General features: G+C 41.3%; 1 protein-coding gene across 5 annotated transcripts in view; it reads left to right on the top strand.

The window, feature by feature from the left end:
• LOC118422769 (coiled-coil domain-containing protein 81-like) overlaps positions 1-17,409 on the top strand; it is a 27,421-nt gene extending 10,012 nt beyond the window's left edge. Inside the window, exons 7-16 of one of the 5 annotated variants that reach the window (XM_035830513.1) lie at positions 4,239-4,289; positions 5,629-5,767; positions 6,726-7,017; positions 8,039-8,146; positions 9,256-9,285; positions 10,250-10,419; positions 10,989-11,067; positions 11,670-11,900; positions 12,461-12,687; positions 16,020-17,409. In XM_035830513.1, coding sequence (XP_035686406.1) covers positions 4,239-4,289; positions 5,629-5,767; positions 6,726-7,017; positions 8,039-8,146; positions 9,256-9,285; positions 10,250-10,419; positions 10,989-11,067; positions 11,670-11,900; positions 12,461-12,687; positions 16,020-16,284 — 1,592 coding nt within the window. In that variant the 3' untranslated portion in view covers positions 16,285-17,409. The remainder of the gene's footprint in view (positions 1-4,238; positions 4,290-5,628; positions 5,768-6,725; positions 7,018-8,038; positions 8,147-9,255; positions 9,286-10,249; positions 10,420-10,988; positions 11,068-11,669; positions 11,901-12,460; positions 12,688-16,019) is intronic. The other 4 variants (XM_035830514.1, XM_035830516.1, XM_035830515.1 and 1 more) reach the window with 4 other exon arrangements.
• The last annotated feature ends 725 nt before the right edge of the window (positions 17,410-18,134 follow it).

Here is an 18,134-nt window from a genome sequence, read left to right as displayed (position 1 = left end):
CGATGCTGAACTCAGGTGTGATTTTGGGCCTCATGGCGCTTGACCTTGACATTGAAGGTGGCATTTTTGGTGTTTTTGGGGCACTTTTGGCGCTGTGTGTCCGGAACGATACGCGCGATTGCGACGATTTTTGGTGCATGGGTGGGGGGTTGTTGCCTGTTGCCTAGGATTGACTTTGGGCCTTGTCGCGTTTGAACTTGACCCGGCAGGTCGAATTTTGTGTCCGGGAGGGGTGTTTCCGGAGTTATATCTTCTGAACGGCTGGTGCTGGCGCGATGATATTTGGCACATGTGTCGGCGGTGGCTGAATAATGCTCAATTTTGATTTTGGCGCCCTTGGTGCTTGAACTTGACATTTTAGGTTACCTTTTGTGCGGGCACGGGGCGTGCGCTGTATCTCCGGAACGCAAGGTGCCATTGTGTTGCCATTTGGTACGTGAGTTGTTTGTGGTGTCCTGGTGGTCAGGTTTGATTTTGGGCCTCCTAGTGCTTGAACTTGATACTGTATAGGTTGACCCTGTTTTAGTGTGGTTGGGGCATCCTCCCAATATCTGCTTGGTTTTAAAAACAGATTATGGTTGGGTGTAGAACCATCATCTGGCCTGGGCCACCTTCAATGTATCAGGTTACTTAGTGGCACTGACAGTTTGCCAGATGACGGGAGTGTGCCAGATTATATATCTGTTGGTCAGGTATAATTGGAGTTTGCTTATTACTCTTTGTGGTGTTTCTAGAGCTGTATAGTACTGAGTTTTAAGCTCCGGTACAAGTTCCTTTACCCTGTTGGCAATCATGGTTGAACTTGAACTTAAACAGAAGAAGATGCAATTTTCTAATGTGGAGGAGAACTGTATAGAGTGTGGGCATAAGAGAAAGGTATGTGTATGATTTGTCCTGTGTTTCTTTTTGTTTCTTTGGTAATGCCATTTCCATACTGTATACAGGTAATTTGTTGTTTTGGGCTAGTCATATTCGCTTGGTTTTTGGGCCTGCTTAATCTATGTACAGGCAGGGTTAAGTGGTGGAGGCTTAGCTTTGTTCTGTTTTAAATTCAGTATTGTTTGTTGCATTTTGTCGCGGCAAATATATGATGAAATTCCCCTTCTAAGCAACTGCTCATTGGTTTGTGGGGATGTTTGCTGGGTGTTTGCTTTGACTACAACAGCTTCTGAACTTTTCAAAGCTTCCATTGCCAGCAGCTTGCCATCTATAAATGGGATTGACAAGGACATTTTTCATAGTAAATTATGCTGTTAAATTTGGCTTAGATACTACAGGAGATTTAGGTTTGGGTTGGATGGATTGAATGAAAATATCATACCACCCTGGGGACAAACTGTTGCTGCTGCATGGGGGCTACCACTATTCATGTTGTCTAATGTCTATGGAACTACAGATAAAAGTATCATTGGTCAAATTATGCGAGTAACATTCCGATGTCAAGTGAATAACACCCCAGAAATAAATCTTTAATGAATATCATTGGAAGAACACAAACCAAGGAGACTTAGCAGCTGCATTAGGTCAGTACATTGAAATAGGAAGATATTAGTATATCATGTGACAGAGTAACTACATGTGCATGGGCCATCTGAGACAAAAAAAGGTAGCGTCTCAACAACTTCAAAGTACTGTGGTTGGTTACATACTTAAGAAATCCAAAATAAGTAATGTTCATCCCTGTCCAAACTTACAAATTCAGAAAATGGAATTTCAGAGTCAGACTTTTGCATGGTGCACAACCAACACAGTAAAAAGCTCATTTTTCCAACCACGTACCACAGACAAAAAGGCAAAAATACACAATAGGTCTACAGAAACCCAATACATTTCATGCAGGCCTGAGGTCTACGAACTCTTGTTAGTAGTATGATTCACCGACTTTTAAACTATTGTGATCACCACTTTCCAATTCTCTTTTAAATTAATAGGTAAGTGGCAAGAAAACCCATGTGATGTGTGATCACAGTGTAGTTCAACCAAATTGGCAATGACATGTTTGAACAGTTTGTGAGAATGAGGAATCCCTTAAACTTTGTGTTTCAACTAGAAAGAAGTGGGTATCTGACTTTCATCAGAGCTAAAGTTGATCCACACACCACAACTCAACAGTCCAACTCCTTCACCCGATGTTACTGATATTTAAAACTAATAAAAGGGTGTCAGTAGTAAAGTAATGATCACAATGGTTTGAATTTTGATAGACATTGGTTCAATAAAGGTTTTATACTTGATAACTATGGCCCAGGAATTTTTAGTTTTCCATCTAATTTCTGTTCAAGACCATAAACTTATTTATCGACCCTTGTAGTGTTGTAGCTCAATCTAAAGATTTCATTGAGTGTGTAACAGTTGTTTGAAACAAATGTCAGCTGTAATATATACTAACAGCAATTCACAGGTTTTCACAAGACCTGGTGAGCCGGTTAGTTGTAGTAAACATAAAGCCACACCAATACTTCACAACATCCGACCAGAATGACGTAGAAGCCACTTCACGATCCACATATTACAGCTAACCCGTAAATAATGAGGGGTTATCACCATGCTTTATTGTATGGTGTACCTGTGTTAACTGGGTGTGATAAGGGGCCCTTATCCTCCATTGTGTGACGTATCAAGGTGAAATCAGGATAATGAGGGGTTATTAGGAAAGCATTATTGTGTGTGTAGTGGGAGGGGTGTATGTGTGTATTGAAGTGGGTGTCCTGTGCATGGTCTTTTAGTTTAAGGTAAAGTCCCTGTTACGAAAACAAAGAGAGGGATTATTTTTGATAAGCCCCATTACATTTTTGTTTTTAAAAAGTTAAGCCAAATCTTTAGGTTTAGCTCAACAACAATCTTCTGATATGTTTTAAACTTTCAAAGTCCACTGTATTTTTAATGCACAGAATACTGAATGTCAAATGTGGTTTGTATGGAATGTGTTGGGAAGGACTTCAAAGTTTGCAACCTAACCAAAGAAAACCCGCTGTACAGAGCCACTTGGAAGTGTGGTGTGAAGACTAGCCAATCGCTGCCTATGTGTCCGGGACCAATGCAGCAGTATTGGACGCTACTTGTATGATTTTCCTGTAGCTTTGGCCCTGTAGTTTTCAATAATTGTGCTAGGCCCTGCAAAGCTCATTTCAAACAAATCTACTATTTAAAAATTGCTACATATGCACAATATATGAATTTTCCCTTCTAAATCTTCCAATCTGCCGTTGATTCGGATAAGTCTCATATTCCAAAAATGGTCCCACCCCAACAATGCCAGCCCAGAAGAACATCTGATAATATTCTATAGCCGAGACTTCCTCTCTGATTCACTCCATAGTCCTTCTGACAGAAGGGGGAGTGACAGAAGAATAATAGCTCCTTTGACAAGGAACTGACAGCTGAATAAGAACCATCATGCATATTTTATCCAGCTGTTTGTTGATACCCCGCTGTGACTAAGCAGCTCGGTAGTTATCTGTTGGGCTGGGCATTGTCATAAAACCGCTTCATCTAAATTGCATGCCGTTAGAATATAAAGTACCATCTCGTAGGGTAGGGCATGTGCGTGGTCACATGACTTGCCATAGCAACGCTACAGACATTCCCCCGCTATAACCGGCGGTGTTTGCGGGAGTTGTGATCATTTTGAGTAGACCTACCCCAGGAGAGGTGTCACCATGCCTCAAGTCTCGGAGATCTCCCTGAACTGTATTCTGCCCCCCTTCTACCAGCCAAGCGTGCCCAGCTCCAATGCCAAGGGGACTGTTATAGCCGCCAGTAAGTTCTTTTCCCTAGGACGGTATTCAGCACGGGGAAACTTTCTCAAAAGTCACTTTTATGCATCTAATGATATTAGTTTAAATGCTTGTAGCATGAAGTAATAGATAAACTCTAAGTAAGAGTGCACAAATTTGATGATACTATTAGTATTGAGTGATAGTCAATGTAGAATAGTAAATCTAGATCTAGAGGCATAGGATAGGCTGAAAATGTTTAGAGTGGTCACACAATTACCACATTTACAAAATCCAAGTTGTAATATTATTATTACGGATCGTTGCTAGTATAATTTTCTTAGCAGAGGTTTTGGTAGTACTTGCCGCGCTTTCTTTGTGAGGCAAGGGGGAAAAAAAAAACCATGGCCACTACCAGCCTCTGCTTGGAGAATTACTAATTTTAAGATTTCCTGTCACTAATGTTGGTGAGGAATTGATTCGCTAACGGAGGACTGTTTTTTTCATGCCTGACTTGATCAGTCCCTGCAAAAAAGTGCAGGAGAACGTGCAAGACTGGCAAGAGTATATTAAGTAAGTGTTGGCATGGTGTTAGATTCAGTCACACTGTTCCAACTAATCTTGTCACTGGTGTAAATTAATTACGGTGCAGTAAGTTTTCATAATGGTGTAACAAAAATTTTTACTTTTAAAGCCATAAAGTGGTGTTATGGGATAGTGACAGGATTTTTCAACCACAAATTTGTTTTCAGTTTTATGTTCTTTACTAAAATGCATTACCCAAATCTCAGTTTCAAACCTTGGCATTAACATATTAGAAATTAGCACTCAGTTTTTATATACGTTGCCATATGTATGTTGTGTGTTCGTTTTTCGAGATTCAACTGAATAAATATTGGTGCACATTGGAAATTTCTGCACGACATTAAATTTCTGCACGTTTTGCATTGGAATCTCTTTAGAACAACCCTTTTGTAGGGTGACCATGGTAGCGTCCATTAATACAGAAAACATGCCCAAAATTGCCCCCACTAAACGCATTCCTAACTCTGTAGCAACCCTCAATGGCAGACAGGATGCATTCTTTCCTGCCATTGTTATGTCAATCACCTGTCATGAATGAAAACTGGACGTTCATATCTATAGCTTTGTTGTTAGGCTCTGTTAACCTACCACAGTGCTAAAGGACAGTGTGAGCTGATTAATTATTCATGTGTTGCCATGGCAACAAGAGATATGTGCCCATGATGACTTGCAGAGTGTTTGACACTCATAAAAAGAGAATCTGAAGTTGTCTCTCAAGAGTGGTGGATGTGGAGCTGATTGTTTACTGTTGCCATGGTGATATTGATGACACCTTTTAAATGTCACTTGCGCTTTTACTGTAGCTAGTATCCTTTTTACCGTAATGTACTGTAATGTATTTGCCACTTGATTATGTTGATTATGTTGTTGATCTTCGGATACGAAGAAACTGCCATCATCATCATGTTGTTATTTATGCCTCATCTGTGTAAAATTATTTTAAAAAAGTGGTTGTTGACCATACTTTTTTATTTCAAAGCAAATATTATATACAATGTAGTTTATAATGTGCTTCTTCAATAAGAACATTTGTTTGTATTCTAGAACAGACTGTTATCATATATGATAGCAAGCGATATTCATTATTTTCCTTTTCATTTTGTACATTTTCTCAGCTATTTCAGATCTAAAAGAATACTGCATATCTGTAGTGTTTTAAACCAGGTACATGTATTTCAAGTACATTTCTGCAGAGTATACGAAGTATAATTCCTTCAAATATTATTTCTGTCATATATTCATACAGTTATAGAGTTGTGATGTAATAATTCCATGGTGATCGTACTAAATGATCTAACAATTTGTGGTTTCCTCCTTTGTTTTGTAGAATCCAGGTTGTCGGCGCCCCCTAGCAGGGCAGGGTCGCGACTGCAGGCTCCCATTGCCAAGGTGTCAGGAGTCAACCTGTTGGAGGAGTTTCAACCCCCTCTTACTCCAGCCAAGTCTCCCTGCTCTGTTAAAGATGGGTAAGGACAACATTTCTTTTTTCTTCTTCTTCGACTAGGGTTCAAAACAGGGGTCTAGCCAGCGTCCGTTTTACCATCAATTGACGGAAATTTGCTGCGTCTGACGGAAAAATTTTAAAACCAATCCGTCAACCTTGACGGACAAAAATCCTTGGTGGAAGCTACAGGCGGCTTGGGGATGCCGTCCACGGCCGTAAAAGCCAGACACTGTTTGTTTTGCTATTGTTATGATTGTTGACAATGTGTGTCGCGCCCTTTCGCATACGATAATCTCATTAAAACCCATTTTTCAAGGCCTCAGTTCAGTCCTTCTAATTAATTTTCGCGGTTTTCGCGACGATTGTAATTGGCTGACGGAAAAAAATTTCGAGCTGGCTAAAGCCCTGGTTCAAAATACCAGGCAACCACATTTTGATTAGCACAACTTAAGTTTTAAACTCAAGAATCAGTGTCATGCAAGCGGCCTACCACTGTGTACACCAAGGATGAAAGTCAACATAAATGTAACTGCAATCGTTAATCTTAAATAAAAGATAGTGATAATGATAGGTAGAGCATAATGAAAAATGCTCAAATTACGGCACGCTCAGTGCTATTTTCCTGGACGTTTTTCCTTTCTAAAAATTTTCTTACCATGAATGAACAAACTCATGTTATCTAAAGTAACATTCAAGTTCACTAGCAAAGCTTGAGATTTCATTTTTGAACCTGTGGCAACCTGAAATGTTCATGGGCACTGCACCAGTACAGTAAAATGTAATGGAGATCTCACTTAACAAACAAACAAACAAACAAACAAACAAAAAAACAAACCAGCTGGGCAACCTGTCTATAAGAAGTGTTTTGAGCCCAGCCTTTGGGCCCTGTTTTGTTTTCCATATAGCAGATCAAATTAGAAAATAGTCAGAAGAAGCTGCAGTATACAGAGAATTGACACTTTCGATATCTTTGGTTTCAGCCGCTCACCACCAAAGAGTCCCCACCCTCCAAAAACACCACCTCCCTCACAGATGCAAGTTCGCATCTCAGGAGCCCCGCCCGAGGTTCACCATGTCCTGGCCCCGCCCAGGACGGCGTGCTCGGAACACACGGGGTCGGGAGGCGACATGTGCTACCTGTGCTACCAGCGGGCGGCGAGGAACATCCCGGTCTCGTTCGCGGAGGAACGCAGGAGGAAGGAGTTGGAACAGGACAGGTTGCTGCAGCAGTATCAGCACATGAGAGACACAGAGGCCATCGCAAAGGAACAGGTATGTAGTAACCAACTTAATCCCTCCTTACTCAAGGAAATACGACAAGTAAACTCACAGACCCACACATACACAAAACAACGTGTGTATTCCCTGCTTTTGGAACCAGAAGCTGTGAGTTTGATTCCGTCTGTGCGACTCCCCCGACATTCATGCTACTGGAAAGGGTTGCAGTCCTTAGGACAGGACGTTAAAGCAGTAGTTCAAAGTTTGTAGGTTGTGCTTGTTGAAAAGAGCTAGGGGAATTTTCCTGGTACAATTATGAACCTGTAAATACTGTACATAACATCTGTCTTCTTTGGCACGACCAGTGGAAAAGTAACTCTTCAGTGAAAGCTAGTAGTACCGTTTAATCAAACTGACACTACAAATCCACACAAAACATGTTGTAAAAACAGCTCTCAGAAAAGGCACTTAATTTCTCCATTGATCAGATGCGCAATCGTAAACTAGAATCCTGAAAGAGAGTCACTCTTTCAAGTCTATTGTATCTAAATCTCCAAGGTACACAAAAGTACCGCTGGGGACGTAGTCAACAATAGGGTGAAATATAGTATGTCAGGGGTGCATACCTTGCATGTATTGTACTGAATGGTTATGAATATATTATGACCCACAGTCAAGTGCTGCTAGCAACCATTATCAATACAATAGGCAAACATGATATACGTGCATTACAATTACATGGGAATGAACGATAGCCATATTAATAATAACTCAGTTATACAGAATACTAAATGCTTGAGGAGACTTGATGTATTAGATCCCCCCCCAAAAAAAAATGATATTAGATTGTATTAATCAATAACAGGTTGACTTTATGTCTGTGCTACAGTATCCATCTTAGTTTTTTGAAGTAATTTTACCTCCTACACTTTTGATATTTACATGTAGCCTTGTCATATTCTTTACCTATTAATATTACTCTTGCTGTACAGCTACTTTTCCAATGGTCAGAATCAGCAAAAAGAAGACAAGAAATTTGACTAAACCTTTTCTTTCCTTCCTTACCTCAATACAGGAACAAGTGATGGCTAACCGACATCACAACCAGAAGGTGGCAGCCTTCAACTTGGGCGTGTCGGAGGCACTCAAGGCCAAGAAAGCCAAGAGAGACATGAACTTCCACGTGAGTTAGACCTTTGTGTCAGGGTTTGATAAGCACGTATCCAGAACATAATTCACATATGGTACATGCAGGGCTCGAAATTCATTTTTGGGATTAGGTGCACTAGTGCACCCAGCTTTAAGAATTGGGTGCACCAAAAACATTTTGGGTGCACCACTTAGATTTAAGTAATAACCTAAGAATAAAACTTAGTTACAAGTTATCAAATTCTTAAACAAGTACCATGACACACATTTTATTATCTTTCTAACACTTAGATGTCAAGAATATGATGTATACTTAGTAAATTGATATCTTTACATAGATAAACTTAAGAAAATATTTGGGTGCACCCTGTGCACCCACAAAAAATACTTGGGTGCACAGCTCCAATTTTGGGTGCACCTGGGTGCACATGCACCCAGTATTTCGAGCCCTGTACATGGCATGGCATCCAAAGCTACTATTATTATAGCTGCTGAGCTCCTTTGTCCTCTGTGGTCAATGTTGCATTCGAGTACGACTGACCGTGCATACAATCTCTCTTTGGGCAGAACCTACAGGGCTCGAAAAAAATACTTTTGTCTGTCAACTTGCACCATTTAGATATAAACCCAAAAGTGGACAAAACAACCTTTAGAATGTACTTTATACAGTTACTTGTTTTTAAACTGAAAATATGTAACTGCCTTGCATAGAACCTAAATAAAAAGTTACATGTTGATGTACTCACAATAATTACAAACTATCAGTGATCATCATTACTGTCCTCATTCTCATGTATAGGAATCACAAGGACATGTCTCAAAAATCTGGTTGCAGGTTAGACATACATAGACATCAGAAATACCTCTAACCTGCATATGCAGGTGGTATTTCAAGTCCTGACCTATATACGGGATATCAACCTTGTATATGCCAACGGCACCTTAAAAAATTACGTTCTGGATACGTGCTGGTTTGATATCATTAGTGTTAAGTAAAGCCATTTGTTGGTAATCAAATTCAGTGAGATTTCATGCTAAGAGGTTGTCCTATATGTTAGACTGTGTGCTATGTTCCATACCTCCAGTAAAAGTTGATTGAACGTTGAATTTTGTGTTTAAAAGTTGTTTCCGTTGTTATTCTAGCGTGGGCTGGCCAGCGGACCTCATGGCAAGGTCTGTGGAGATACATATACAAACAGGAACAGGCCATTTTTGTCCAGGGAATTCTAAACGGGCCATTTGGAAACTTTTTCTTTGAAATCAAGGAGGACATTTTCCAAACAAGTTGCTCTGAAAAATTCCCATGAACAACGACAGTCGGTTTCTTTTATTTTGTAGCTGAGTGGTGTGGTGTGCTTAATATAATATGGGTTACCTTAAGAAATTAGCTCTCACGTGTGTGCTTCATTGAAAATTATTATAATCAGGGGTGCCTAAATATTCAATTTTACGGAATTTGAAAGAGTTTTATGGAATACATATGATCCTTACTCTAAGAAGAACTTGTATGAATTCCTGAAATTTTTTATGTTTCTTAGTAGTGGATCACATGAATTCCGTAAAATATGTATTCCGTAAAATTTGTATGAATACTTAATGTACCCCTGATAATCATACAAAAATCAATAAAAAAATCAGTCTTTAAAATGGGAAAATTCAACACCAGTTGATTACCTTCTGTAAGGCTGGTTTTGTGTGACTATCCTGTTAATAACAACAGTCTACAATCCTGGAAAGTGTGTTCTAACTTCAACCTGAGTAACAAAATTCTTTGTACAGAACTCTTGTGTTTTTTCAAGAACAATGTTTCAGTGTCCGTCTGTCACCTTCCTAGGGCAATCCTGACTTGTTCACGTTTGCACTGCAGCTATAGTATAGGTAACGCAACTATGTATAATTATGTAATTTTCATTTGGGACCACATCTGTAAGCAGCGCCACCTATAGCTGCAGTACAACATGAACCAATCAGAATTGGAAGGTGACAGACGGTCAACAAAACATTCATTTGGTTGAATTGAACACTTGTTTGCATACAGAGAATCTTGTTACTCCTTGAATAATACCAACCTGATGAAACTATATATGGTCTTGTTGTAAGTGTTTCTTGTTTTAAACATTTTCTTTGTCCATTCTAGAATGCGTACATCTTCCACACGCGCCCGCTGACTCCGCCGCGGTTATTTAAACAAGAGGAACTTGCTAAGTTCCTGGAGGGGCAGGTTCAGCACAGGAAGGACATGGAGAAGAGAGCAGCAGAGGACCAGTCCTTCATAGAGAAACTAGAGCAGGCACAGCTGGCTGAGGAGTAAGTAGAAGACGTTCAGCTAGAACTACTGGTCCAGGAATGAAATTTCTTTTGTGATTTATGTTTCTTAATATTCAAAGTGCAGGTAGATAAACAAAATGAATTAATTTCTGCAATTATGATAAAAGAAGACATTTTCAATATCTTAAGCTAACTAAGGGAACAACCTGCCGTACGTGCAATTTGTCAGTACGTTTTTTTTTAGGCCACCTCCACCATGTATTTCTAAAAACGTTAAGGCTGTATAGGGCAGGCGCATCGCCCGTACTGGCATGTACGGGGGACGAATCCGCAGCCCGATGGCAGACAAAGTTTTGCCTGCACGGCGTGTCTGCGTGCTCCTAAATCTGTCGGATTCCCCACGAGTTCGTACGGAGCTGGTACTTACCACTTACGAATCCCAGAAGATTGCCCACGTTTTGGCACGTAGACAGCACGTATTTGCATGTACTTTGGGTTGTGCCCTTAGCTTAAGGTAGCGATGATACAATGTATGTCTCCATGGACATGTGGCAGTGCTGCAGAAGAGTACATGAATTGATAATTGATTGTGTTCATCTATTCCACAGTTTGGCCAGGCAGCGATACCTACAAATGAAGGAAAAGTCTGACCAGACCAAGAAGTACATGGAAGCTCTCGATACTCAGGTACAATCCTCAACTACCTCAATTTTGTTTCTTGAATCTGGCAGTGTATACCTTATCCCTTAGACTCTGTATTCATGTTGATCCTAAAATTTGGTTTAACTTTCTTGTCTTAATTTAAAAATCTAGAAGTTTAAGTTGTTCTCATGCAGCCTTTGAAAAAACTTTCATACTACATGTAGTGATGCAGTAAGAGAATGTTAGGGTATTTGGAAAAGATAGGGCTGTCCATACGTACCTACTTCGCAGTATAGAAGACTGTTAGGGTATTTGGAAAAGATAGGGCTGTCCATACGTACCTACTTTGCAGTATAGAAGACTGTTAGGGTATTTGGAAAAAATAGGGCTGTCTATACGTAGCTACTTAGCAGTATAGAAGACTGTTAGGGTATCTGGAAAAATAGGGCTGTCCATACGTACCTACTTCGCAGTATAGAAGACTGTTAGGGTATCTGGAAAAATTGGACTGTCCATACATACCTACTTCGCAGTATAGAAGACTGTTAGGGTATCTGGAAAAATAGGGCTGTCCATACGTACCTACTTCGCAGTATAGAAGACTGTTAGGGTATCTGGAAAAATAGGGCTGTCCATCTGTCCTTCAGATACGGGACATGGCGTCCCTGGTGCCAGAGATCCCCATCAGGAATGTTAGCTTCAGGCGGCCACACTTCCTGGAACCGCTGGTGTTCCCAGGCACGGATAGAACAGACAGTAGTCAGATAGATAGGGAGGATCAGGAAGACAAGGAAGAAGATAGTCAGGATTGTGAAGATGAGCAGACTAGTGAGGTGAAAGATAAGAAGGAAGATGAGGAGGACAAGCTGGTCAAAAGGGTAGGATTGCCAGAGATGATCAGTGTAGCTCAGTCAGTGTCAAAGAAGTAAATATATTCCACAGTAAATAAGAATACTAGCCAGGGGACATTCTAATTTAGCTTGACAACTTCAACTTCATAGTAGACAGGTTCGTGTTCATAATGCATTTTTCGTATAGATACTTTATGTTTGGGGCCGCATATGTTACCAGTGACACCTACTTCTAGTGTATAACAGAACCAGAATTGCCCTGAGGTGATAGATTGTCAACAAAATGTCGGTCTTGATTAAAACATATGTTTGTGTACAAAGTTTGTGTACAAAGAACTTTGTTATCCAGCGACTTAATAATTATCAACCTGATGAAATAGTGTAAGGAAGTTCACATTGGCTTGCCCCATTCAATTCTATTATAATCTTTACCACATGACTTTTAATCTCTAAGTTTAAAGCTACATAATAATTGTACATGCTGTTGACAGGAGAAACTTATAGTGTACTTGTAATGCTCGTTTGTTATTGTACAAGTCATGTCGAGCTAAGCTTATCCTTTAATACATGTGTGTACTTTTCTTCAGGTGCGTTTCAAGCCCCTCCCCCTCCCCAAGGCAGTGTCAGACTCCAAGAAGCCCATATTTGGTCTGAACGACATGACCAATGAGAAGCTAGCGGAGCAGCGCCGCCGTGCCCAGAACCTGTACAAGGAACAGCTGGACGCCGTGGCGCAGCGGAAGAGAGAGGCCATCCTGAAACATCTGACTGAACAGAAAGAGGAGGGCGACATGTTGGCCAGGACTCGACAAGAGTATGTAGAACTTCACTGGATTCATGCTAATGACTTTTGATTTATGCTAGGGTCTAGAAAAAATGTTTTGTTTACAGTATCTGACTGATCCTAGCAAAGATCTGCCAACCTTTTTTTGGTAAACTGCCAGTGCTGGCAAGCAACATAAGATTTTTAATCTGAGACAGTCAGAGTGATGAAAATGTTGTTGAATCATTTTCCAATGCTCTCATTTCTGTTGAAATAGAAAATTTTGCCTGTAGCATATCTGTATATTCAGAATATAATGTTGAAAAGACCAATGTCCTGTTAGTTTTACATTGTATTTGTTGAATCACTTCTGACAAAAAGAAGAAAAGCAAAAGCCAGAAAATCCCTACCTACCGATTCTAAACTTTGCAGTGCCTAAAAGCCTCTAAAACAGCACACAAAAGTGTACATTGTGCTGAAGACTAAAAACAGTGTTACAGTACTAACTGATTATATAGACATTCCACACTAACAACAATGTCCCTGTCCCTGGTGCTGAATGCTTTCTGCACTAACAACACTGTCCCTGGTGCTGAATGCTTTCTGCACTAACAACACTGTCCCTGGTGCTGAATGCTTTCTGCACTAACAACACTGTCCCTGTCCCTGAATGCTTTCTGCACTAACAACAATGTCCCTGTCCCTGGTGCTGAATGCTTTCTGCACTAACAACACTGTCCCTGGTGCTGAATGCTTTCTGCACTAACAACACTGTCCCTGGTGCTGAATGCTTTCTGCACTAACAACACTGTCCCTGTCCCTGAATGCTTTCTGCACTAACAACACTGTCCCTGTCCCTGAATGCTTTCTGTACTAACAACACTGTCCCTGTCCCTGAATGCTTTCTGCACTAACAACACTGTCCCTGTCCCTGAATGCTTTCTGTACTAACAACACTGTCCCTGTCCCTGAATGCTTTCTGTACTAACAACACTGTCCCTGTCCCTGAATGCTTTCTGTACTAACAACACTGTCCCTGTCCCTGAATGCTTTCTGTACTAACAACACTGTCCCTGTCCCTGAATGCTTTCTGCACTAACAACACTGTCCCTGTCCCTGAATGCTTTCTGTACTAACAACACTGTCCCTGGTGCTGAATGCTTTCTGTACTAACAACACTGTCCCTGGTGCTGAATGCTTTCTGCACTAACAACACTGTCCCTGTCCCTGAATGCTTTCTGTACTAACAACACTGTCCCTGTCCCTGAATGCTTTCTGTACTAACAACACTGTCCCTGTCCCTGAATGCTTTCTGTACTAACAACACTGTCCCTGTCCCTGAATGCTTTCTGCACTAACAACACTGTCCCTGTCCCTGAATGCTTTCTGTACTAACAACACTGTCCCTGTCCCTGAATGCTTTCTGTACTAACAACACTGTCCCTGTCCCTGAATGCTTTCTGTACTAACAACACTGTCCCTGTCCCTGAATGCTTTCTGTACTAACAACACTGTCCCTGTCCCTGAATGCTTTCTGTACTAACAACACTGTCCCTGTCCCTGAATGCTTTCTGTACTAACAACACTGTCCCTGTCCCTGAATGCTTTCTGCACTAACAACAATGTCCCTGTCCCTGAAGCTGAATGCTTTCTGCACTAACAACACTGTCCCTGAAGCTGAATGCTTTCTGCACTAACAACACTGTCCCTGAAGCTGAATGCTTTCTGCACTAACAACACTGTCCCTGTCCCTGAATGCTTTCTGCACTAACAACACTGTCCCTGTCCCTGAATGCTTTCTGTACTAACAACACTGTCCCTGTCCCTGAATGCTTTCTGCACTAACAACACTGTCCCTGTCCCTGAATGCTTTCAGTACTAACAACACTGTCCCTGTCCCTGAATGCTTTCTGTACTAACAACACTGTCCCTGTCCCTGAATGCTTTCTGTACTAACAACACTGTCCCTGTCCCTGAATGCTTTCAGTACTAACAACACTGTCCCTGTCCCTGAATGCTTTCTGTACTAACAACACTGTCCCTGTCCCTGAATGCTTTCTGTACTAACAACACTGTCCCTGTCCCTGAATGCTTTCTGTACTAACAACACTGTCCCTGACCCTGAATGCTTTCTGTACTAATAACACTGTCCCTGTCCCTGAATGCTTTCTGTACTAACAACACTGTCCCTGACCGTGTAAGCTTTCTGTACTAACAACACTGTCCCTGTCCCTGAATGCTTTCTGTACTAACAACACTGTCCCTGTCCCTGAATGCTTTCTGTACTAACAACACTGTCCCTGTCCCTGAATGCTTTCTGTACTAACAACACTGTCCCTGTCCCTGAATGCTTTCTGTACTAACAACACTGTCCCTGTCCCTGAATGCTTTCTGTACTAACAACACTGTCCCTGTCCCTGAATGCTTTCTGTACTAACAACACTGTCCCTGTCCCTGAATGCTTTCTGTACTAACAACACTGTCCCTGTCCCTGAATGCTTTCTGCACTAACAACACTGTCCCTGTCCCTGAATGCTTTCTGTACTAACAACACTGTCCCTGTCCCTGAATGCTTTCTGTACTAACAACACTGTCCCTGTCCCTGAATGCTTTCTGTACTAACAACACTGTCCCTGTCCCTGAATGCTTTCTGTACTAACAACACTGTCCCTGTCCCTGAATGCTTTCTGCACTAACAACACTGTCCCTGTCCCTGAATGCTTTCTGTACTAACAACACTGTCCCTGTCCCTGAATGCTTTCTGTACTAACAACACTGTCCCTGTCCCTGAATGCTTTCTCCACTAACAACAATGTCCCTGTTACTGGTCCTGAATGCTTTCTGCACTAACAACACTGTCCCTGGTGCTGAATGCTTTCTGCACTAACAACACTGTCCCTGGTGCTGAATGCTTTCTGTCTACACACTGTCCCTGTCCCTGAATGCTTTCTGTACTAACAACACTGTCCCTGTCCCTGAATGCTTTCTGTACTAACAACACTGTCCCTGTCCCTGAATGCTTTCTGTACTAACAACACTGTCCCTGTCCCTGAATGCTTTCTGTACTAACAACACTGTCCCTGTCCCTGAATGCTTTCTGTACTAACAACACTGTCCCTGTCCCTGAATGCTTTCTGTACTAACAACACTGGCCCTGTCCCTGAATGCTTTCTGCACTAACAACACTGTCCCTGTCCCTGAATGCTTTCTGTACTAACAACACTGTCCCTGGTGCTGAATGCTAAAATCTTTGGGATAAGGTACACCAGGGTGAAGGGAGTGTAGTCTTTAGTGTTGTCCACAACACCCAGTCACCTTGCTAGCTAATAGCCTGCTTAGAAAAATTGAATTGCATGTTACTAACTGTATCTCGTTGTGTGCAGCCTTCTGCAGGACCGTGCCAACCGTTACGCCACCATGTACAGCATGCGCAAGTCTCTGGAGGACACGTGGCGCGGCGCCGTGGACACCAAGAGGGAACGCGACCAAGATGAGCTTCTCCATCGCATGGCGCCCGGGGAGATGCTCCTGGACCAGACGGAGCACTACCGGCGCTGTAAGCAGTGTCAGAGGAGGCCGGCCAACTGTGGGGAGTCCAACGTGTGGAGCGAGTCGCGCTACATCCCCGGCTCCAGGCTTATGGTGTAGAAACTTCCTCCATCTTTACAGTGAACAATTATTGGACAGTCTTTCGGCGTGGTCATATTCTTTGTAGGCCATCATACGATTTTGGAAATTTTCAAACGAGCGTTGACAGAACCAACTGGCAACAAGAATCCTTTCCATAACAAGACATTAGGTAAATTTTGCACAGGAATACCCTCAGATTGTGATCGTATGATGACTGTACAATAGATATGACCGCGCTGTTAACGTGTGACTTTGGACTTGCAAGGGATATCTACAACCTTTTTAAAATCCTCTTCCTACCGATCTGTCTTCACGTCTCTTTTTTTATAAAATTTCACAGTACATCAACTTAAGAGACGAGTTCGTAAAGGGCCATTGTGTAATGTAGCATGTTTTGCGAAACAGGCCCATACACATGTACTTAAGATACAGATTATTGTGTTAGATCGAGCTTTCTTCCAAAGCAAAAGTACAAGACTTAACTGAATGTTTTTGTACACTTTATATCTACTGGTGTAAAATATGGCATAAAACACCCTTTTCAAAGTCCAACTATAAAGCAAGCCACACATTTCGACACTATTTTTGGTACTGGTATAATTCGACAGGACATTTTATAATCCATTTTAAATGCATTAAAGCTGCTATATGGTCTGTACAGTTTTGATATGTTTGTGTATATTGACACTATTGTTGTGACAATTACTTTCACATTTGTTATATGCAGTAGCTTAGAGTTTACATTTATGTGAAAGGTCTATTGTTTTTGTGTGTGCTTTTCAGTATTACATTTGTATATTATATACAATCATTCAAGATGGAGGATCCTCTACTACCAAAGTTTTTAAGTTACTGAGAATGTATAATTTTCATGACAAAGCATTTGAGCTACTAGTTTATAAGATCATGTGTATATTAAAAATCATGGGCACTATGTGAGAAACATTGCTGGTACACAAAACGTACACCTCTAATAACAACCTACCACAGAAATGTTTTGAGAAAGAAGGGTTCATGCACTGTGTGGAAATCTGAGCACAAATGCATTTTTCACAACTGTACTGGAAATCAAATATAAGCATGGTTACTGATGTATCCTGATGTGTATGCTGAAAGCAAATAAAAGCATTTATTTTGCTCAAACCATGCTGTACATGCTGTTTACTGTTGGTTTTACCAGTGAGAGCTTTTAACAAGTTACATTTACACAAGAAACAAAGTTACGCTGAGTATTATAGCTAGTGTTGATGAAAGTTAGACATCCAGGTATGAAGATATGTAAGGTAACAGTTACTTATTAATAAGCAAATGGCTAAAAGTCAGAAATTGTCATACATTTCAGACAGCATACACTGTGTTTCGTTAGTGACTGGATAAGGCAGTAACCAAAACTCTGAGTTAATATGAAAAATCTCTATTTCAGTAGAAGATGAAGTCAAGACAAGGCTGATGCTAAAACATTAGTTGACTGTTTCTAAATTCTCTTCAGTTTCTTGAGAAACTCTTACCTTGTGTAGTATTGATGACAACCAAAATCATCCATCAATCTTGATGTACTCTTGGGTTCGAAAGTCTATATGCAAATACATTATATACACACTACCCTGTGTGAGAAGTATTACTGGTAGCCCTGGCCGGGATGTTGGTATAGTGGCACCACCGTAACCCCTCGCGTACGGGTTAGCCTGTCCGGGCTTGGAGGGGGGTGGGCCCCCCCATGGGGGCGGTGACTCCATAGGGGGCTGCCTGGCCCTGCGGCCCCTGCCCCTGGTACGACTGCTGTGTGGATGGCATAGAAGCAGGGGGGTAGCCCTGTTGTTGCTGGGGGGTGGCGGCGGGACCGATCGATTTTCCTACTTCGACAAAAA

The sequence above is a fragment of the Branchiostoma floridae genome, chromosome 9, assembly GCF_000003815.2.
Source record: "Branchiostoma floridae strain S238N-H82 chromosome 9, Bfl_VNyyK, whole genome shotgun sequence".
Lineage (NCBI taxonomy): Eukaryota > Metazoa > Chordata > Leptocardii > Amphioxiformes > Branchiostomatidae > Branchiostoma > Branchiostoma floridae.
The sequence above is the reverse complement of the archived record's forward strand: the minus strand, read 5'-3'. Positions and strand labels throughout refer to the sequence as shown.